The 22,969-nt window shown below is 36.7% G+C and overlaps 1 protein-coding gene across 4 annotated transcripts in view; it reads left to right on the top strand.

The window, feature by feature from the left end:
* Window positions 1-22,969, top strand: part of CLEC16A (C-type lectin domain containing 16A) — a 59,237-nt gene that overhangs the window by 1,664 nt on the left and 34,604 nt on the right. For all 4 annotated transcript variants that reach the window (XM_021538011.4, XM_085591738.1, XM_077786840.2 and 1 more), the window contains exons 2-11: window positions 4,722-4,850; window positions 5,498-5,631; window positions 6,382-6,530; window positions 7,187-7,292; window positions 9,141-9,264; window positions 10,154-10,328; window positions 11,276-11,329; window positions 13,727-13,840; window positions 18,585-18,813; window positions 20,186-20,315. In XM_021538011.4, coding sequence (XP_021393686.1) covers window positions 4,722-4,850; window positions 5,498-5,631; window positions 6,382-6,530; window positions 7,187-7,292; window positions 9,141-9,264; window positions 10,154-10,328; window positions 11,276-11,329; window positions 13,727-13,840; window positions 18,585-18,813; window positions 20,186-20,315 — 1,344 coding nt within the window. The remainder of the gene's footprint in view (window positions 1-4,721; window positions 4,851-5,497; window positions 5,632-6,381; window positions 6,531-7,186; window positions 7,293-9,140; window positions 9,265-10,153; window positions 10,329-11,275; window positions 11,330-13,726; window positions 13,841-18,584; window positions 18,814-20,185; window positions 20,316-22,969) is intronic.

Raw genomic sequence — 22,969 nt, 5'->3', positions numbered from 1 at the left:
TGGGGAACAGGGCGGAAAGTGTTGTGGCTTGTTATCAGAGAGTTGAAGTATATATTTATCTACTAAAGTACGAGCTTTGGTCTGTTTGCTTTTTTGCATGTGATTTCTGTAATTATGAATCTGAAATGGTTGTATGTAAAGGACAGATGAGACCTTTGATCTTTTTATATTATGTGTATTTTAAGTGTTTATTCAGGCTGTGTGAATTTCAGCTTCTAGATAGGTGCCAATGGGAAAGGTGAAATTTAGGTTTTTTCCAAATGTTGAAGTGAGTAAAGTAACAGAAGGTAAAAGGTCAGAGAGCCTTTATTTTGGGGTCATGAAAGAAAGTCTCAGTAAGCTCACTTGGTAAGCTTTTTACCTTCTCATCTTCTCATATCATCAAAGCCCCGTTTTGTGTTCCATATGAAGGAGCTGAGTAGAACACACCTGCCTTGCTATTACAGGTTAGCTCAGTCTGTAAAAGTTATATTATGCTATGTTACAGGAGTGAAATCAGTCTGGGCTAACCTTGTGGGAAATCTTGTATTTTTAAACTTGCATAAGGTACAGTTTAGTCTAAATTGTAAACAATCCATGTGCTTAGTGATACCAGCAGCATTACTGCTTTTTGTCAGTAAATGCTGCATCTTTACCATCAGCTTTAATGTAGTTTGAGGCTTGCTTTTGAAATTTTGCTATTCAATCTTCCTGAAAATATGCCAGAGGATGAACTGGCTGAAGGAAAATTGCGAGACTGTTTGTATTAGGTGTTTTTATACAGTTTCTTGATATCATAAAAACAGTTAAAATATAATGCAACTTCTGAAATGTGATCTAGAGAAGGATGACACAGTGCTGCTCACTGCCTTGGTACTTCTTAGAGAACTTGATCTTTTTGTGTGTCTTTGTTTCCAAGTCAGACGTTTCCCCCTACTTTTCTATGGTGTTTTACACAGCCCTGTTGTTACTGTCAAGGACATTTCCCATTGTTGCTTCTGCACTTGGTATTTTAATTGCATTGTGATTTCACAAAAGATTCTATGCCATTAAAGTTGGGTGCTGAACTGTTCCTATGCCTTGGTCAAATGCAGTGTCCATAAAGGTGTGCTTGAAATCTTTTTTCATGAGTGATTCATTTCCTGAGGCACTGTCCATGCTATGCATCAGATTTCCTCTGTGAGGACAATATGCAATTACCTGATTACAGGCAGTGTGAAGGAGCAAGCCTGTTATGGTGAATTCTGGGTTTTTAAAATTTGAGTGCTTGACTTCCTAAATAAACTCTACCTGTTTTAGTGTATTTTTGTAAGTAATAAGTAAGAAAGTCATTAATACGCACTAAGAATATTCATGAGTTACTATGTTACCCCTTTGAGCAGGGTTCTAACCAGAAAAATGTTCAGAATTTTGTTTAGTTTGTTAAGTTGTTGGCAACATCTCCCACTAATTCCGATGGTGTTGCATGCTTTGGCACTTCCTGCATGAGGTGTTTTTGTTTGAACCCAGTCTTCAGCTATAGAGATGCCAAAAGTCTCCTCTTTGACAGTCTTGTCTTTTGAAGCACAAACCTGATCTCTCTGTAATCAGCATTTAGAGACAGCCTTTAAAGATTTATCTAAATACAAAATACTGGGTTTGTGTGATACTTCATGTTTTCATAATGTGGTATTTCACACATCTGTAAAAATAAGCAAGTATGTGTATGCTTCCTTGTGCATTTTCAAGCAAATAGGATAAATAGGAAATAAAATAAAAAGGTATAGCTTGAAGGTGAAGCCCAGGTTTCCTCTAAGTGCATCAGTGCTTTAGCAGATTAAGGAATTTTGCAGTAATGCTGCTGCTAAGTAAATAAATTTGGAAATAACTGATTCCCGACTGTTAAATGCTTGTGCTTTTTTGTGTTCGTAATGCTCTATATTCCATAGGTTCCCAAAATGAAATAGTATATTGTTATTCTTCCCACTGCATCCCATACCCAAAATTCTACTGCTGGAGTAAATTTTAGTTCCAAGTTTGTATAATAAGAAATACACGTTCACAGATGCAATAATTTCTGTGTGACTTCAAATTAATAGTCTAAAATATGTGAAGTAATATAGCATTTATTGCTGTTTCAGGAAGTTGCTAAAATTATTGTGGAATGAACTGATCTAATTGCCATCTCTTCAGATGTTCTCTGCTCCATTAATTGCTGCATCCTCAGAGCAGGGACTGAGTTTGTGCTTTGTCTTTGGATTCACTGTCCTGATAATGCATGTAGTGCCCTGATGGGAAGTTTTTCCAGGGCTTGTGTGTGGTGTGCTGTTTTAGAAACCCTGGGAATTCTCACAGGTGGTCAGCCTTAAGCTCTCCCATCTTCACTGTGAGCCATCCCACTGTCAGTCTCCACAGAAGGAATCGTGAGCTGTGATCCTCAGATTAGTGAAAGAGGATTTCCAGGTGCTCTCTGCCTTGCTATTTAGTGACTGTTATGGTACAGCACATGACCAGGCAGCTATGACTGTAGGACAGCTGAGAATCAACTTTTCCTAGAGTGGTTTCAATGTGATCAGTGACTGTTTTGGATTTGAAAATGAGTGTTGGTTTCTGGAGGGAGGGGAAACCACCATAAAGAGGGAGAGAATTTTTTTTTTTTACTGAGGAGAAAGATAAGAAAAGACTATCGCCCTTCCACCTCTCCCCCTTTGCTGCCTATTTCCTTTTACCTCCTCGTTGCTACCTAGGGATATATATAAATAACATGATAATGGATTTGGTAATGTAGTGCAGGCTTTGTTACGTTGCTGATTAGGGGGTGACAGAAGGGAGCATGTGATGGATCAAGTTTGTGAAAGCTGTGAATTTCTGAGGGCTGTTTATCTCTTGTGTCCTTGTGCCATACTCAACACAGCGGAATTGTTGTTTCGTGGTTAAGTAATATCAAGACCAGCAAGCACACAGTGTTTTACCGTGACAGCACAGAGCATTTTATCATCTTCTCTGAAATAGCACCTGTTCCCTGCATGGCTTGTGAGGACAGACTGTGGCTTGCAGCAAGTCCTGTGAAACTCTGCCCAACTCAGAGGCAGCTCAGAAGTTGAAGAAGTCTCCCAAAACCAAATTTGACAGATTTAAAGTAAATTGTAAATATGATCAAAGTAGTTGTGTGTGTGCGGGAGATTTTTTGAGTTGAAGCAAAATGTTCTGAAACTAGGTCTTGTCTTTTAAGTCTGATAAATATTTGGAACAGCCTCACGTGAGTGTTTAGTTAAATGGCATTTTAGTCTTTGGCTGCATGCTTGCCCAATGCAATGATTCAGTTTTTTAGTGTTGATAAAACTGATGGGAATCCTGTTTTTAAAAGGTGATTTCAAGTCTTTTTTTTGACCCAAAGATCTTACTTTAAGCCATAAACTAGACAAAATTTTGGTTTAGAAATGCACTGTGTTTTTTGGAGCCTTACAGAAGCTTGGCAAAATTCTACTAATGAGATTCCTAAAATTTCAGTCTGAATCACTGAACAAACTTTAATGGAATCCAAAACAATAATGAAGGCTGCCCCAGGGTCAGGACACAGGCTATTTTCACAGAATTAGATCCTGGAAGTTTGATTAACTCCACTATCATGGCAAGATTGATAATATGGGAAATCTGTTGTCCTTTCCAAACACTTGTGAGCATTTGCACAGAAATCTGAATGCTGAGGTATTACTCCTGGTTTTCAGTACAATCACAGCATAACAATATAGGAGCTGTGTTTAGGAATCTAAACTTGTGCAGTTCTAAAATGGCATAAAATTTCCCTCATGTTTTTAATTTATTTTTTAAATTGTGCACCTTTCTTATATTTATCCTTTGTTTTTATCACTGTATAAAAGAAAAAAAAAACAAAACAGAGGGAGGAAATCAGTGGTGATTTTTGTGCTTTTATTAGAATTTTCTCCCACCCTTTTTTTTTTTTCTTTTTTTTTTTTTTTTGTGGGACATAAGAAAGTAGCAAGACAGAAGTAAGTTGGTACTTTGATGTAACAACTTACTTGGGGAAAAAAAAAAGCGCTTCCTTGAAGAGTAAGGTTCTGAGCCTTAAAACCTGAAAGGCTTGCATTCTCTACAGCTTCCTGTCACTTGTGATATAGATATACACTTTTTTAAGGTTCACTAGACAGTCTTAAACTCTTGCCCTTTGAAATTATAAAACTGGACTTTACCCCCTTCCCAAGCAGTGTTTCTGTGCTCAAAGGACCAGAGATCTGATGAAGCTTTGCCAAGGTGGATGAACAATCTTTGAGGGTCCTGATATTAAACATCAAAATTGATGTGAGTCTGTGAGGGGGCTCTGCAGGCAAGAGAAGGGATTGAACTTCCCTGGTTAGACCTCATGTGCCACTTTCCCATATCAGCTACTGCATGCTTACCTGCTTCTTCTTTTTCTGTTTCTCTTGCTCATCACTCCTCTGACATATTCCAAATAAATTAGTGGAAGAAGCACGTTGGACCAGATGCACAGTTTCTAGGTCTATGTTAACAGATGCATAAGCACTCAGAACTCACCCGGCTGGGGTATATTTGTTTCCTTTATCACTTACTCTGTTTAACAATTACTTTCCTCTGCATCAGAAGGAAATTTTAGGGTTTTAAAATTGTACAACCATTAGACTTAGTGTGTGCATATATGTGTGTCTGCATTGGTACAGTGATGAAAGACAAACATGGTGCATGTGAAAGTGGCAGAATAGCATGTTACTTCTTTTCTCTTTTAGGTACATGTATCATATTTTGACTAAAAATACAACAGTAACAGATCACAACCGCAACCTGCTGGTGGAGACCATCCGCTCCATAACGGAGATCCTGATCTGGGGGGATCAGAATGACAGCTCAGTGTTTGAGTGAGTACTCCTGAGCCAGTTCTCTCTGACACTCTGCCTTTGTGTTTGAGGAATGCTTGGAGTTGTACAGAGTTCTGTACACAGTTACTGTTAACTCCTCCAAGACTGTATTTCATGATTATATGTAAAAAGTTAGGTCCTGTAGTAGATGTGTGAGCAGTTTTGTATTCATGTCATACAGGAATTTGTTGCTTCTAAAAAGTGTTTGGACTCCAGAGCCCCTTTCAAGTACTGCTTTTGTTTGACTCTCCATTCTTTTGATATAAATACAAACTCTAACCTATTTTAGGGTCCAGATTTACTCAATGCATCTATTCATATCACATTGTTTCAATTTACCTAAGATACTACAAATAGATCTCTTATTCTAGCTGTGGTATTTACAACTGCCTGATAAATTGAATATACTAAAAATATAGTAAGAAAGGCCCTGATGGCCTGATACCTTTTTTCTGCATAATTTGAATTTTTAAGCCCTCTTGTTTAGTATTTAAGTTTTTTGAAAGATATTCTTTTGTTATACAGATACAACTTTGCAAAGTAATTCTTCATAAAAACAAAACATGCTGTTTGTCAAAGTTGCCTAGCCAAATTATGTTCCTGTTGCTTAGAACTTGTGACTTAATGATATCTTTATTTTATTTCAGCTTTTTCTTGGAGAAGAATATGTTTGTGTTCTTCCTGAACATCCTGCGGCAGAAGTCAGGTCGTTATGTGTGTGTGCAGCTGCTGCAGACTCTGAACATCCTTTTTGAGAACATCAGCCATGAAACATCCCTGTGTAAGGACACAATTCCAAACTGCTTAGGTTGAAGTGATCTAGATTTGATTTGATTCCCTTTCATTCAGTGAAATTTAGTCATAGTACCCCTGCACAGAACTATGTGAATTACTAACAATCTTTTAAATTGAACATTACCAAAAATTTGGTGTAAACTGATTCCACAATACCTTTGAATGTAAATTTTCAGTGGTGCAAAAGTAGTTTTTTGGTACAACAAGCATGTAGCCCATTTCAAGGGATTCCTTAAGTCAAATTAGTTGTGATCTGAAATGTTCACTTGCTGCCACAGGTCATGTGGTAAAACTCTGGTGTGTAATTTGTACTGTAACTGTTCTAATATCATTGGTGCTGGCAGGCAGCCGCAGGAGGTTCCTTCAAGGTTTTTGGCAAAATACATAGAGGATGGAGAATTAATAATTTGAAGTATTCCACAACTGTTACAAAAGTCATCATCAAGCCTTGGAGAGTTGGGACTTTGTGAGGAAAAACATTAAGTGTTATTAGCTGCAGAGCTCACTTGAATTGAGGAAGATGAAGTATATTCTCAGTTGTGTTGTTCTTGGGAGCAGAGACCTTTGTAGGGAGCAGATCCTTTATATTAATGCTCAAAGGCATCACTTGAGCTATTTGGCTCAAAATTGTGATCTCCAAGCATCAGGTTGTTGCTTTCTAGCTGGCACTTTAAATACAGCCTGTTACCACAGCAATTTTTTTTGTTAACCTGTGTAAATACTTTTTTTTTTCCAGACTACCTGCTCTCTAATAACTATGTGAATTCTATTATTGTCCACAAATTTGACTTTTCTGATGAGGAGATCATGGCGTATTATATATCATTTTTGAAAACTCTTTCCCTGAAACTCAATAATCATACTGTACATTTCTTTTATAATGAGGTAAGTAAAGAAAGCTGCAGTATAATGATAAGAGGACTTGAATTAGAAATTGATAGGAGTGTGGCACATACTCTGTTTAGTCTCTTGGCTCACAGTGTCTTGCTTTTATTTTTATAATGGCTATACCAGTGTTGGTCAATTTGTGAGGATCTCTGCACAAGCATGGCTTTGTCCTCTTGTAACTCTAATAAACTAAAAATCTGAAAGTTAGTGTTATATTGGATCATTTCAGTAGTTTTTAAGTCTTCTTCCTTGAAAATTCAACTTGTTTATGCTTTGTTTTCTTGTGCTTTCATAAACAGGATCTTTTCTATTGTATCACTTGGTTCTAAAGAGGCTTAGTCAAAGTCCAAAAAGCTGAGTCAAAGGGCAAAGTTGAAATGGGTTTTTTCTCTCTGCATTCTGCTTTCTGCCAGAAGAGGGCATGAAAACACTGAGTATGTGCACAGTTGTCCTGGGAAGCTCTGATACTTAAAGCAGTTCATTTTAATGCAAAGCTACAAATGCAGCTGAATGTGCATTATAAAATAATTTTGATTACTTAAGTAGAAGATAAAAGATTCCAAGTTAATATAGGGAAAACATCATTTATACAGAATCAGAAGCCATATTCTGTACATGTCTAATGAATAATATTTTCTTTCCTCTTGTTACAGCACACTAATGACTTTGCTTTGTACACTGAAGCTATTAAATTTTTTAACCACCCCGAAAGCATGGTCAGGATTGCCGTTAGGACTATAACTTTAAATGTCTACAAAGGTATGCTTTTTATATATTAAAAAAGGCACATGTGCAAATCTTGTTTCATTGTAGTTTAACTTCCAGTTATTTATTTGAGGGTTTTCTGTTTTATAAGACTGAAAAGCTTAGCATGTTGGCAGGTTTCAGATACACATTTTGACTTTTATGACGACTGTCCCAAACCTGCAGTACATACTTGTAAATAGTATTATCTTCTCACCAATGAGACTGGTTTTAAAAAAAAAAACCAGAATGTCAGGCATACAGAAGGAACTTTGGTTTCCCTTCCAAGAGAGGTCAGAATGTGACTGTATGTAAAAAGTAAACAAACAAAACCCCAATACCAGAGTGTTTTAAGATATGAATTATCTTTTACTGATGAAATTGAGCTTTCCAGTGTATGAAGTAGTAACCAACATCACTCCCTTTTGGATTGGAAGTGCATTAAAATAACTGTAGAACTTTTAGGTGCTGCAGTCACTCCAGTCTCAAGAGGAGCTGGACCATTCCCAGAGGTGCTCAGTGAAGGCCAGGAGGCTGCAGTCTCAAACTCCTGTGCTGGGCATTCCAGTAGGACACAAGGGAAAAACCTAAAGCTTCACTGTGAGAGTAGCTGAGCACTGCAATGGGTTTTCCAGAGAAACTGAGGTATCTGTATTGTTTGAGGCCTTCAAAACTCAGCAGGGACCTCAGCAACCTGCTTGAGCTTTGAAGTTAGTTAGCACTACTTTAAGAATGTCTAAATCCAATGTCCAAAAGCCATTCCCCCTAAAATTTTCTTGGGATATATAAGATTTTTAATAAACTGTTTGCAGTGTTCTTTGTAAAAAAGTTATTTATTCTGAACTTCTACCTCTGAAGTCAGCATGCTATAAGATAATATGTATTATGCAATATGTTCATGCAGGGCTTCTTGTTCTTTAGTCCATTTCAAGTTAAATTACATATTGAATTTACAACGTCCTGTCAATTAAGAGAAGAAGTGGTTTGACAGTCTTCATAAAAGCATGTGAAGTCTTTTTTAAAACAATGAGCAGTTTGCTTTACAAATGACGGGATAGCCTGCATGGCAAATAGGGTCTTTACAGTGCTGGCTACAACACTTTTTCTTCTTGTATGTTGAGAAATGGGCACTTAGCACTTGCCTTCTACTTCAAGGGACTGTAAATGCAATAAGAGCTCACAAAAAAGAGCAGATTATAGGCTTCATATCGTATTTGTGATATATTTATGCAACTAAGTATTTTTATGAAAAAAAATTACTTTTCTAGAATTTTCATTGTATGTTGTAGTGATATAATGGTTAGAGTTGAAAAGGCAGAGCTCAGATGTTCAGGTTTGATCATTTTCTGACTACCTGCGTATATTCTGTTCTAACTGCTACCCCATATGTTTTAGTTTAGATGCTCTGTGCTTTAACATTTTAAACCCTTTTAGAGGATGTCACTATCCCAGTTCCTAATCCTGTTAACTGTTGTCTGTTTCTTTTGCCCTTCCTTCACTGATGATTCCTGTGTTCCTTAATGCAGTGTCATGTAAGTCTAACTAGCTTGACTCTCAGCATTACTGCTTTATTCTTATGCTTCTCTCTTCTTTTGAATAAATAATATGCTAAAAGAACCTTTCTGAATTCACTAGATTTATTTTCAGACATCTGTAAATATATCAACATTAGGCTCATTAAAGCCAGATAAGAATTGATGTGACATTTTTATAGATTTCCATTTCATGCCTAAGATTGTGTCAGGTATATACTCATATGGAAAACTAGCATGTAATCAAATTCAGAATATTTTTTATTATACTTTTTAAAAAGCAATAAAAAATATTGGCAACTGATTTTTCTTTTTAATGATTTCTTTTCAGTGGACAACCAGCCTATGCTGCATTACATTCGTGATAAAACTGCAGTTCCTTATTTCTCCAACCTCGTCTGGTTTATTGGCAGCCACGTGATAGAACTGGATAACTGCGTGCAGACTGATGAAGAGTAAGATTTTACAAATGCTGCCTGTTGAATGGAAATGCTTTCCCCAGATGTCAATGGTGTCCTTATTTTGTCTGTAGTAGTCCAGTTAAGTTAGTTTCTAGATATGTTCCCATGTAGACAGTTCAGACTTTTCACTCTTTGAAGGTTTTTAGTGATTCTTCAAGGAAACAGTGCTGTGTGCCTGATCTGTGCTGATATCCCTACAAGTAAATTAGTGTTTGCAACAAGCCTTTTCTTTATCTTTTTGTTCTGCTAAAAACAGCAGGTATGCAGGAGACACAGCAGGTATTTCATGTTTCTCAATCTTATAAACTTTGTCTTTCTAACATCCTTTTTCTATGTGTCATCTTATTAGAAGTTCTTTCTGTAAAGATTCTAGGAAAAATATTTAAACTAGAAAGATGAACTTGATTGTGAGCTGTCAGACCTGACATGACAGTGTAACATTCCGCTGTCAATTACAGAAATACTTTGTTGATTCAAGTTAATCTTGGTTTGTCTTGCCACCCCCACCTTACAGTGGTCGTGTTTCTTGCTTTCCTAAAGTGAAGAGGTAGGTGTTAAATGCAACATCTAATTCTTCTTTCATTTTGGAAAAGAAATCTTCTCCTTTTTGTAGTTGGCCTGTGGAAAGACTGGCAATGGAAGCAAAGCTTTGTAAAAACAGGTCTTCTGAAAACTTGGGGCAAAATCTTGATATGTGCATCCTAAAGAAAATACAGACAACTCTTTAACAATTTCTTTAGTTGACTTCACTGAAACATCTGCTTTGGGCAGTCTACCTGAGCCAGGTGATCTGTGGCAGGGATGCACGTTAATTTCTTACCTAAGCTTTTAAGACTTTCACAATTCATCACATATTAAGTTTTTATTTCTGCTCTCTTTTCAGGCACAGAAATAGGGGCAAACTGAGTGACCTGGTAGCAGAGCATCTTGATCATTTGCATTACCTTAATGATATCCTTATCATTAACTGTGAATTTTTAAATGATGTGCTGACAGACCACCTACTTAATAGGCTCTTTCTTCCCCTCTACGTGTATTCATTAGTAAATCAAGACAAGGTAAGCTAATACCTGCAAACAGGTAATTCTCAAAGGTGCTGCTTGCTTGCAGTGTGCAAAGTGATTTGAGCAGTAGGTGTATGATGTGTGGTTTACATGAAACAGCTTAAATAAGGTGGCTGTAGAGGAAATAGCCTGAAATGGAATTCAAGAGCACAGCAGATCAAATTTTATTCCTCAAAGAAATGCTGTTTTGGGTGACATGGTGGTTAAAAGCTCACAGTAGTGGAGACCAAGAAGAACTGCAGATTTGGAACAGGGTTTAAATTTCTGTGATGCTAGGAGATGTGCGATTTCCTTTTTTGATAAGGTTACTTGTCTTCTGGCAAAAGCAGAAAAAGCAAATTTATCATGGTCTAAAAATCTGTCCAGGTAGAAAATACAGACTTTTGGGTTTGATACTAATTTCTTCTATTTGTAGAGAAGCTGTGTTTTAATGTGATGTAGCTGAATTTATTTTTAAAGCATAGTGTTTAAATTAAGTGGTGGTTTTACTAAAACTGTTTTTTAGTGGAACAAACTGCACAGGTTCCTGCATTCACTTGTGTGTTTTGGGTAATATTTCATGCAATCTGAATAGCTAATTAGCAGTCTTTAATGAATGTTAACTGGGAAGAATTTTTTTGGATGCATAGTAGCATAGTGATAACGAATGTACTTCTCAGATGCTCACCTGTTTAAATTACTGAAGTAACCATGAGAGACAGTAATTAATTATTGAATTAATTGCAATCTTTTAACCAAGGAAGAGTGAGTGATATGCTTATTCAGAGAGTCTCCATTTCACATAGTTTACAAGTAGTGAATGTTAATGATTAAGAGCTTGATGCTTTCTGAATATTTTGTATCAGAATGTGGAACAACACAAGTTTCATTTTAAATAAAACATTAAGCCATATAAATTCTTTGTATAAATAAGTAAGCATTTTTCATAACTTTTTCTGTAGGGTGGAGAGCGTCCAAAAATAAGTCTCCAGGTTTCTCTCTATCTTCTTTCTCAAGTAAGTATTTTAAGTATTTGTCCTGTTTCAGAACAAATTTTGCAGTACTCTTGTGATTATAGAACAGTGTATTTTCACCATTTTGGCAAAAACATAAAAGAAAATTAATCAAAACAAATGTCTAACCTTTCAGTTTTAATTAAGAAAAAAAGTAAAACATTTTTGGCAAATAAAATAGCTTCTTATTTGAGTTAATGTCATTTTTCTGTGGATCCCATTGTACAGGGTAACCTTTAGAGCATTTCAAATTGCCTACATACCCTGACGAATGAAGTATAAAAGTCATGCAACATGCTGGGTCAGAACTTGGTGCAATGGCAGATGAAATTTGCCTAGATGCTGTATTGCATTTTGAATCTGCTTAAGCTATGGAAAATCTCAGGTTTGAATTTTCCTCTTTGAAAACCCAAACCCCAAAACCACCACTACAAAATCTCACTTTCTCACAATGTGAATTTCATTATGCCTATAACTTAAGTCTGTAATTAAGTACTTTTTTCTTACTTTATTTCTTACTCATATCAGTTCCACCTCTTTTTCCTTCTGGAACTTATTTTCAAATTAAGAGTTTTACAGTAGATTTTTTTGTAATGTGGGGAAAATTCATCTGTTCTCCCTGTAGTCTTCAGTGCATTTCTCTGAGACTGGTTTTCTTAAATTACATTGTCTGAAAATAGTTTTAACTTGTGTTCACAGAATTTATACTTTGTTTTCTTTGATCTTAGAATTTTTCAATATTCATTTTATTGTAATCTGGTCCATAATTTCATCTTTTTGCTAGAAGTACGGGGTTGGGTTTTTTTCCGTAGGAAAATATAATTTGATGCTCCTTAATTTAAACCTAAAAACTTGTGGTGTTGTGAGGGTTATTTACCATACATAAAACTGTGGAAGCAGTAGCTTCTTGTAACCAAAGGGATCTGCATCATACAGTGGTGTAAGGTGACCTGTTTGAAAGTCTTTGCCTTCAGTGGAAGTATCAACAGGGTATCACTTCAGGATTTATATCTGTGTTCTTCATTCTCTTTAAAGAAGAAAATGGAAGTAGTCATAAAGAACTGAGAGCAAATTTTGTCTATCAGAATGGGATGTGATATAGAACATGAAGTGACTGTTTCTGTGACTGGCAGAAAAACATTTTCTCCCACCTCTTTTAACCTGGAGTTCGTTTGTGGTGAGATGGGTTCTGCCAAACCTCGCTGACTGTTTCTGTTCCTGACACCAGGCATATGCTCTAGGCACTACTCTTATATTAGACACAAGTGCTTGAGAGACTGATGCCAGCACCTGAAAATGGACTGCTGGGACTTCTCAGCCACTGTGACAAAGGGATCATGTGCTGTTCTTACACCAGAACAGGCCTGTGGACAGTCAAGCAACGCTTGCTGAATTGGCAGAAGCTCGAGTGATTTGGAGGTTGTTCAAAGTACTTTTGAAGTGTGTTGTGACTTTAAAGTTTTATGTAGATCACCACCACATGCTAATAATCACTTCCCTTTTGGAGGTCTGGAATGCTTCTGACTTTAATCAGAAAACCTGTGGAGAACATTTAGCTAAATATTTTCAAAGCAGTGATTAGGTTTAATGACTTAGGAATTATTTGGGAATTTTACAGCTAGAACCACTGATATGGGATCCAGCTTTGATATTCCTGTGAAGAAAATGGATACAAGCTGACAGAAGGCTATTGCAGCTGGACCTGAGTTGGTTCTGTCCAGGAGCCAGTTGTTTGCTGATCCAGACTTGTAAGCCATGGCTCAAAATAGAATAGTCATTGTAAACATAAAACTTGAGTAAAGCATCAAAGCACTTGTGATCAAATGCTTCAATGCTCCAGGCATTATGGTCCTTACTCCTGTGTTCTGTAGCCACTGTGTAGCTGACACTGATCTGCTGCAATTTCAGAGCCAGAAAAGCTGCTTCTGATCCAGCTCGGTCTACTGCATGGCTTTTAGTCATGGATCACTGCACAGTGATTGTGTGCACAGAACTTTCTGGAGTCTGGCCAGTTGTTGGCACACAGGAAGGTCTGGGGATGCTGTGCACCATAATCAGTTTTTTGTTTCTAAAAAAATTAAATTTTTGGATTTGTTTTAATGAGCTCCTTGCTAGAACATCACACAAGTTTCCTTTCAAAGGTGTTGAAGAGAGAATTTACACTTCTCAGAAGGAGGAAAGAATATGAAGAATTAATGCAACTAGGTAGTTTGAAAGGTAGAGAAAGGTCAGATACCCTTGTCTCCTTTGTTTTAAAGTCAATTTAATGAGGTCTCTGTTACTAGTGTACTTACATGTAAACTAAAGATAACAAGGTCAAAAATATGTTCAGCTAGTGAAATTGTGAAACTATGTGTTCTGTAAATATGTATAGTTTTTTTTCTGCTCTTCTTTCAATAGGTTTTTCTGATTATACATTATGCTCCCTTGGTGAACTCCTTGGCCGAGGTTATACTCAATGGGGACCTCTCAGTGTTTTCTTCTAAGGTTGAGCACGATATACAGAAAAACTCAGTAAGTGGCCAACTGTCTCTAATTTTATTTTTTTTAAGGCAAAGAAAATATTTGAAAAATAAAAGCAGGTATCTGGAAACTGATAAACCGAGATGTTCATGTTCAGGAGAGGAGAGCAGCAGCAGACTACTTCTTGTTTGACCATCATTTTGATGGGACACTTCAGTAATCCAGTCTTCTGTGTTCAGTTTTTATCTGCCCTTTGGTAGTGAAATAAAAATTACTTGGCCCAACTTTCCTGTTTCCTTGGGCAACTTGTAGTAGAAATGAGAGACTTAAAAAAATACCGGGCTTAAGATTTTCATCTGAATATTCCCAGTGTTTTAGCAGTAAAACTGATCATCTCTGAAAGTTGTGCATCAGTGATCATGTGAGAAAAGAGACCAGCCACAGAGAGACAGGAGAGTGTTACTGTTATTGGCCTTCTACCTTCAAGTTTAATCAACATCGATGTTGCTAGATACTGTTGTTACTGGTTTTTTTGGGTGTCATGTTTTTAATATTTTCCCTTTTGTTGTGGCTTTCACTGTTTGTATAATGCTTACTTGTTACCTTTTAAAGGCCTATTTTGGGGATGGTAACAAGTAGGAGGGCATGACCTTATAACTGTGTCAGGCCTCTGGCTATAGTTCTGTCTAAAAATTGAACATGTCCTGTAATGACTGACTGGCCAGCAGTTGATGACTGAATGTTTCATTTATAACAAGCAATAGATTTGTTCTCACACACCTTCTTTCCTAATAGTTGCTATATCACTGAGAGTTTCAAGGGGAGAGATATGTTTCAGCTTCGCTAAGATAAATCAACTTCTTCAGATTTCTTCCCACTGGGCATTGGAAGCTGTGTGAGCTGATCTTGGCCAGTAGCTTTTGGGTTCTGGTGTTTTGTTCTGTTGACCTTAATATTTTAGAATCTAACCTTGTTTAGAAAAAACTACGGTAGAATGGTGGAGTTGACTGATTGCTTTAAGATAAAGCAATCTCTTACTTAAGTTAGGAAATATCTGACATTCTGCTAATTGCATTCTGAATATTGTGTGTTACTTGTACAGAAGAAGCTTTGTTGCTAGGAAATTTGTGGCAAGAGGGTGGAGTACCAGTTGTTACAGAAGTGAGATTTTCTTTTCCTGTCATGGTTACTGTACAGTTACAAAATACCTATAGCATGTGTTTGTGTGCTTGCACTTATGTTAGGAATATTAGGGGTTTCCTATAGACTACTGTTCATCTCAAGTTTATGATAATATTTAGGTTGCTGCTCCTTACTGGCCTTAAAGATGTGTCCTCTTAACATGTGGACTAGGGGTTCTGTTGTACCTGAACTGGTACTATATTTAGTAGGAGTATTGGCCTTCTGCAGTAGACCCTTAGAGAAGCTACCAGAGGTGGAGCTGTGTCCAAGGAAGTGCAGAGCAGTGGGTAAAGGGAAAAACTTCCATGGGAGAAAACTTAATTTTTAGTAACATCAACCATATTGTTCAGTGAGACCATGGAGGGGAAAGCTTAGACTGGTGGAGGTTGGTTGTGTGCAGAAAGAGGGGATGTGATCTCCAGCACAAGAGCTCTGCCTGGCTTCCAGGGAAGGGAGCCAAGGAGGGAGCTGCTCTGCAGGGTTATTGGCAGAGTTGTGGGAACAACTGCTGCAGGCTTTGCTTGGGCTTCCCTGCAGATAAACAGCTCAGTGCAGGGAGGCTCAGGTCAGCTGTACAAATGAAGGTACATCAGGATCATTGCAGGGTTATTGCTGTAGTCTTTTCTGTTGCAAAGAAATTGCAAACTTCTGTTGAATACTGAAAGCTAGAAGTTAGTTTAGACTTGTTAGAGAAGTGAGAAGCAAATTTTAAAATTTACTTTTAGTCTGAATGTAGAATTTTTTTTTCTTAAATCAGACCCAAATTTATCATTTACTACTTTCTTTGTGTTCTGATTTGTCATGATAACTGTTCTGATACTGTCCTAAGCTTGTTGTAGGGATATCTGTATTGCAGTGAACTGCAGCTATTTCTAAACCCTTGCTCGTCTGTTGTAACTGAGATGTCTTTATGTGTTTAAGTTGAAATGTAATTGTCAATTTCTAACTAGCACATAGTTTCTAAACCCAGAAATAAGTAGGACCTCATATCTATATTAATCTTTTTCATAAGATAAATTAAAGTGGAATGAGGTATGGAGTAAGGACTGAGTTCAGTAGATGCAGAGTCCTCTTGCTGGGACACTGAGTAAAGAACACTTCACAAGAACAAAAACTGAGAATAAATATAAAATACCCTGAGTTATTTAGGACAAAGAGCAGTGGTAGCTCTCATGAGAGGAACAAGTGATACTGTTTACTGTAAATCAATCAGTGGAAAAAATGACCAACAGTTGTAACTGGTGATATCTTATGAATTGGCACTTACTTGTGGAGATCTGCTGAACATCACTGCACAGCAGTGATTGCCCAGGCTCCGTTGAACAAGTTATCCACATAATTCCATATTTTTCCCCTGTATTTCTGGTTTTAGGCATCATCAGAAGAAATACAAACCCTTATGTCACAATGAGACCTGAATATGTATAGGCAGCAGAATGAATTTAAACGTGTCAGATATCACACTAAGGTTTACCTTAATTCCTGTGAGATCTGTTTTCCTGCATCATTCAGATGTGGGCCAGTTCTACCTAGTGCACGTTTCTTCTTTAACCTACTTTCTCCTTCCCGTAAAAGGTGTTACTGGTATTGCCTTTTTTTACCATCACACGTTGCACAAGATAAACCATTATTGAAAATGTGGCTGAAAAACATCTTAAAGATACCAACTAGCAGTACCTCAACCTGTATAATCAACTTATAAACCAAATGATACCTAAAATAATTTTAAGTCTGATTTGAGAAAGTTTTAATGATATAGCCTCATTGCCTTTAGCAGAACCGAATATTTGTGCAGGGTTTATTCTACAGCTTTCCTTCTTGGAGCAGACTGTGGCTCAGTGTTCACAAGCACATCACTGTCTACTGGTGTCTTATGGTACTTTGCTCTTGTGGCTGACAGCATATGAGAAATGCAAGGATGTTAAGTACATGCTTTCTCCTTAAAGAAGTAGCTACGAGATTCTAGGAAGCAATGCAGAAATAAGAAGTGAATGCAGAAAGGGGAAAATGTGTTATGCAACTTACATGCTACTTTTCTGGTTTTCCCCTAAATAATAGGATCTAAGGTGCTCTTCCCTTTTCTTATTACTTTTCTGGCCAGAAGCCATCAATAAAGGTAACCTGGTCACTTTATTGCTTTCCTGTGTTGCAGTTGGATCATACAAAAAATGCATCCAAGAGGTTATATTGGGGGATATAAGTGTAGTAAATTTTGTATTATGGGGATTTTTTGGTATTGTAAAATAGTCTTCCCACTATGTGGTTTGTTTCAGTGCCAAGTGTGAGTTCACTTATGCAATATTTCTATAAAACATTTGCAAAATGTCAGAAGATTCAGAGAATCATTTTGGCCTTTTAACTTGTAGACAGCTTCTTCCCTGATCTTTTCCTAATCTCTTATGTATAGATGTTCCTAACTAGGTGAAGGGAAGGATTTTTTCAGACTTTTTCACTAAAGTTTTTGATGCAGTGATCTTGAGTACTTACTGTACTGAGTCACCTAAGGCAGAGAATGTAATCAGTTTGATATTTACTCTAGTCTTACTTCTTTCTCTTGCTTGCTGTTAAGTTTTTATCCCTTTAGGCAGTGTCAACTGAATCTGTTTGAGCTTTTGAACTCTGGAAGGTAATGGGTTTCTGTAGCTGTCTTGATTAGTGTAAACCTGGGAGAAAGCTCCAAACCATGGGTTTCACTTCTCAGTAACAGAGAGGTTTGGCTGATTAGTGCTTATTTGATATTCTGGTGATCAGCTGGCAGGCAGAGGGGAGCTCTAATAGCACAGCTCAGAAACAAGATGCAGAATTGTTAAAGCCCAAGTTAGTCCTTCTATTTGCAGAGCTTCTTGTAGCATCTTGGGCACTTTGCATAAGAATCCATGTTGTTAGGGTGACACATTATTGGAAATACTTAATTTCTTCTGTGAGAAATTTATCTAAATTTATTTTCTTGTTCTATAAATTAATACTTAGGAAAATAAGGTGTTGGTTTGCCATCTTATCCTGTGATAACTCTGTGTAAAACACAAGTAAATTAAGTCTACTAAATGAAGTTGTGTTTTCCAGACTTGGTTAGTCAATGTCTGGAGGCCCAAAAAAGACTAATGACTGTAATTTGTTCCTTGTTGATGCAGGAATTTATTTGATGTTGAGGGAAACATAAGACTCCAAAAAAAGAAACCAACCCAAAATCTCACAGCACAGAGCATTGGATTTTGTCCTTGCTGCTTTAAAAGAGTCCTTGCACCTTTAAAAGGGGTGTATTTCATATTAATACACTGTTGTCAACACACATGTACAATTTTGCAAAAGGTGTCTGAGTTTTATGTGTGATATCTGTCCCACCCCTTCAGTTTAAAACTTGTGGTGATGAAATAGGTACTTCTGCATTGTCTTGTCTCAAGAAGGCCTGCTTTTTAATGATAGATCTTTGGGGTATGTTACTTTGGAGATAGTTGTGCTACTAATGATTTGGTATTAATGTTTTCTATTTTAAAATGGATTTGAGATTTGTGGATAGTGTTCTGATTTACACTGTGTATGAACTGAAGTTTCTTTATCAATTACAGTTAAAAATGCTGTGCTGTAACTCAGTGTACACTCTTCAAATTTACAGGCAAAGTCAAGTATCAGATGTTTCATAAAACCCACAGAAACACTTGAGAGGTCTCTTGAAATTAACAAACAGAAAGGGAAGAAGAGGGTGCAGAAAAGACCCAACTATAAAAATGTTGGCGAAGAAGATGAAGAGGAGAGAGGATCTGAAGATAACCAAGATGACCTTGACAAAAGTAAAGGTACAGAAGCAAGTTCGAAGGGCATAAGAACAAGCACTGAAAATGAAGGTGAGGTTTTCAGCAAGAAAACAATGCTTACAAAATTTAGGTACTTTTGTTTACTGATGGAACTAGTGATTAGTTACATGACTTGTTCTCTTGCTGCTCTAGGTAAACATGGGACATTTGTTTAAGGCTTTGGCTGGATTTTTTTTTCTCATGATAAATCAAGCTGTGAGAACATGTACTTCTCATTAGAAGCTTTGAAAGTGTGTTCATATCTGCCTGTAGGTCCTGGCCCTTATCACAATGCATGCCTTGCACCTCAGTGTTCATGGCTGTGGGCACTTGATAAGCAAGCTTGAGAGCTTTGTAGCTTGTCCTTTTGTGGTAAGGGAGAGCTGGAGCCACTTCACCTTTGCAAGATAATCAGCAGTATTTTATGTATGTTTCAATGATAAAATGTAACAAGTGTGCTAGAAGTGACAGTACATGATGGAAGATGATATTCAATAGTTCAAAACTGAAAATATCTTTAACTCGTGGGGTTTTTTTAATTGGACTTTTTCTGCATTTTTGATGTAGAAAACCTAAGAACTGCTTTTATAGGATGAGTAGTCTTACATATTAGCATATTATAACTGTTTATTTTATGGTTAGTAACTTCTAGAAGCATGTATACAATGTTTTACTTACATTAAACATAAATTGAGAAAAATGTAGCAGGATTGCCTGCAAGCAATTGAAAGCAAGAGCATTAGGCTTTGACAGTCCTGTCCAAACATGACTGAGTTTAGATTTAGGTAAACAGTCTTTTTGAGAAGACTTTCCTTAAATGGTGTGAAATAACTGATGGTGTATTTTCCACCATGATTTGAAGAAAATCTGAAATAATCTACTGTTCAAACTGGTGCATTTAGCTGTAGTTTTGTCCCATTTCCTAAGGGAAGGCAAGATCTGTTTGTTCTCCTGAAACTCAGTAGGTGAGAAGCGCTAGGGACCAAGTGTCCTGTTTGCTGCGGTTGCAGAGGCCTGTCTACACCCTCAGTGAAACTTGATGTCCACCCATGCCTTAGTCTCACCAGCTTTTTCACAAATCTTTTTTTCAGAAAGAGGTTCTATGGCTTTTCTTCCTGTGGTTTGCGTGGGAAGGGAGCTGACTGTGGCTTATTTGTGAAAATGATGTGTATATTTTCTTTACCTATTTTATTTATATGTATACATTTTTATAGTGTTACATTCCTTAAAGAAATATAAGCCAAGTTCTTTACTGAGAAGAAATTTTGCCCACATCTGCTCATTAACCTTTCTGAGGTAATGGTTATATCTCTTATATATAGATGCATGAGGTGCTTTTAATACCAAACAGAAAATACAGAAGAACTTGTGATAGCCTTGTTGAAAATACCAAGTTTTGGTGGTATGTTCTGATTTTTTTTAGAAATAGAGATGGTAATCATGGAGAGATGTAAACTGTCAGAGTTGTCCATCTCTGCTGTGACAGAACAGAATACAACAGATGAAGAAAAGAGTGCAGCTGCTTCTGGGAGTGAGATGACAAACTGGAACAGGTATAAAGGAACTGAAAAAGATGGTGCTGAATTGTTTCTTTACCTACCCTCCCCTTAAATCTTTTGCTTTTCTTAAAGGGATGTTTCAGATCTGCTTCAGGTTAAAATTAAAGGGTTTTTTCTGGATCACAAATGAATGAATCAATATGAAAGTGAGGTGTAGTCCCTCTACTGCTCCATTTGGGAAATTATCCTGTTCCTTTTTAGTTTGTGCTTTCCTTTGGCAGTTGTGATGCATTAAGTTGGTAAAGTTAATTTACAGACTGTTAACACAACAAAAATAGAATATAAATGTTTCCATTCTGTAATTTTCTAAAACATCTAAACTAAGATGTAAATTTTTTTAAATTATATTTATTGTTGCATTTCTCCATTTTGTATGCACCTATAAGAAAAAAACAAGGAAAATTCTTCAGTTCAGGGATGAGTTTGGCAGAATTTTTGTAGCAGTAGTTCTAGGCAAACTCTTGTAACCTTTGTACTGTTTCCAGGGTCCATTAGTATGTTTTAGGATTATTGGAAAGTTCTACTGGAAATACAGTTTATAAGTGTTTCTGGGAGCAGAAATTACCCCGACTTCAAAATTTAAGCTTGGATATAATGAATACCCCTAAGACACCTTCTCACTAGAGATTTTGCATTCCTGTTAATAGAATGTTAAGAAACCAAATGTCCCTGGCACAAAAGTAATTGCAAATGTGTCCACTGGGGAAATGCACATGTTTGATAGGATTTAAAATTTATTTTTAAACTTGGGAAATGCTGCCTGGTATTCCCAGAATTTCATTCTGTCTCCATTATAGCTTTGTAGTTTAGATTACATTCATTAATAAAGATAACATTTAATTTAATTGTAAAAGTTAAATTGAACCTTGACTTGAACTGGCTTTAAAACACAGAGTTCTAGATTATTGATAATTTGACTAAAATATGTGCCAAATGGCTTTTAGAAAGAAATTGGCAGTGAGTGCATAGAATACTAAAGTGACTGGGATGCTTGGGTCTTGAGAATGCTTAGAAGTGAACTGACAGTGCATTTGGCAAGTGTCTGCAGTTCAGGCCTCTCTTGATCTGAAGATGTGGTCTCACAGCATTCTGCACCTTTTCTAAAAATAAGGAACATCAAAGAATGTGCAGAGCTAAAAACAGTTTTAAAATAAGGATATACCTTGTATAGGGCAATTCTGGCCTTTGTTTTATATGCGATTTTTTTTTTTTTTTGAAATGTCAGTGGATTAGCTGCTATAGCTTAAGATGTTGTATTATATTATGCCAAGTATAATATTTGAAACAGCAGCTAAATTTCTCAAGAGACTTGCCCCAGTATGTGTCATTTATGTCCTACACTGGTTGAACTCACTGAACCTTGTGGATAAGGCACCATGTAGGAGTGAAAATGCCATACTGGAACTGAAGCTTACACACATGCAATAATCATTAATGTGCTCCTAGTATTGCAGTCTTCAGTTGTGGACATACTCCACAAGAATAATTAATTTGAGGAACATTTGTATGGCATTTGATCTGCAGCTTCTATCAACGCCTTAGTAAAAGACTAGTAAAGGAAGCAAATGCATACAGAGTTAAGAAATAAATATAGCCTTTACTATGAAAACTGCATTTTTTTAAAACAGTCCAACAGTTGTTGAAAAATAAATGGAAAACAACACAGATGGCAGTTAAAAATCTGCAGCTGTAAAAGCTAAGTCAAGCTTTTAATTTCCCTTAGCCCTTTTCCTACTGTGAAAAACAAAAGAAAAAGCTTAAGTATTTTAGGTGTTATTTTATTTTGATAGGCCTCACTACTGGAAAGTTTTTAAGCTTAAAGACATGTTTTAAATTAGCTTCATTTTATGAAATGCTGCACAGCAAAGCTTTTTTCCAAAGCATGTCAAGTCCTCATGCTGTGTTGTGGCTTCTGTTGCTATTTTCTTAGGCTGAAGTTTTTCTGGGTCTTTTGTGAATTTAGTCTAAATGAGGAACGTTGGTGAGGAGGATTCTTGGAAGTTGTTTCAGCTTCAGATTATTGTGGCTGAGACAGATAATGCCAGTAAGATGCTGTGAAGAAGCATCTAGAATGAAAATGGTATCTCTTGCTGCTGTAATGATTTTTGTCAGGTTTCATAATTTCATAAATCTAATTAGTGTGTGGGGGAAAACAATGAAAAATGCATTAGACATCACAGAAGTAATTTAATACTGTGTAATATTGGTGTTAATGGAACAACTACTGATACCTCAGCAGCTTTGACCCAGTAAAAGATTTGCTTTAATGAAATAATATTAAATAGTACTTCTATAGTTTAGGGTTTAGGTTGCTTACTGTCTGCTGTTGGTCTGAAAACAAGCCAAGTGTTATCTTGCATTCAAGTTTTTTAATATCCTGGTCCTCTTTGTTCTTTAGACCTTGAAGCTGAACTCATTTTATGGTGTGAAAAGCCCCCCATTATGAGGGTGTCACGAAGCTTGTAGGGCTTGGGTAATGCTTAGGAAACCTGAAGGCACTCTTGGCTTGTTTCCAGCTTTAGTACTTCTTTAGGTTGTTTTTCCTTGAGTAGTTAAATTCTTTTGAGATCTATAATATGTGAGCAATTTGACTTTAGCACTTTGAGCAGCGTTGAACTTGGGCAAAGAGGGATGCCTGCCGGTGGCAG

Source organism: Lonchura striata, chromosome 14 (assembly GCF_050655825.1).
Source record: "Lonchura striata isolate lonStrDom1 chromosome 14, ASM5065582v1, whole genome shotgun sequence".
NCBI lineage: Eukaryota > Metazoa > Chordata > Aves > Passeriformes > Estrildidae > Lonchura > Lonchura striata.
This window is presented reverse-complemented; position numbering and strand designations above follow the sequence as displayed.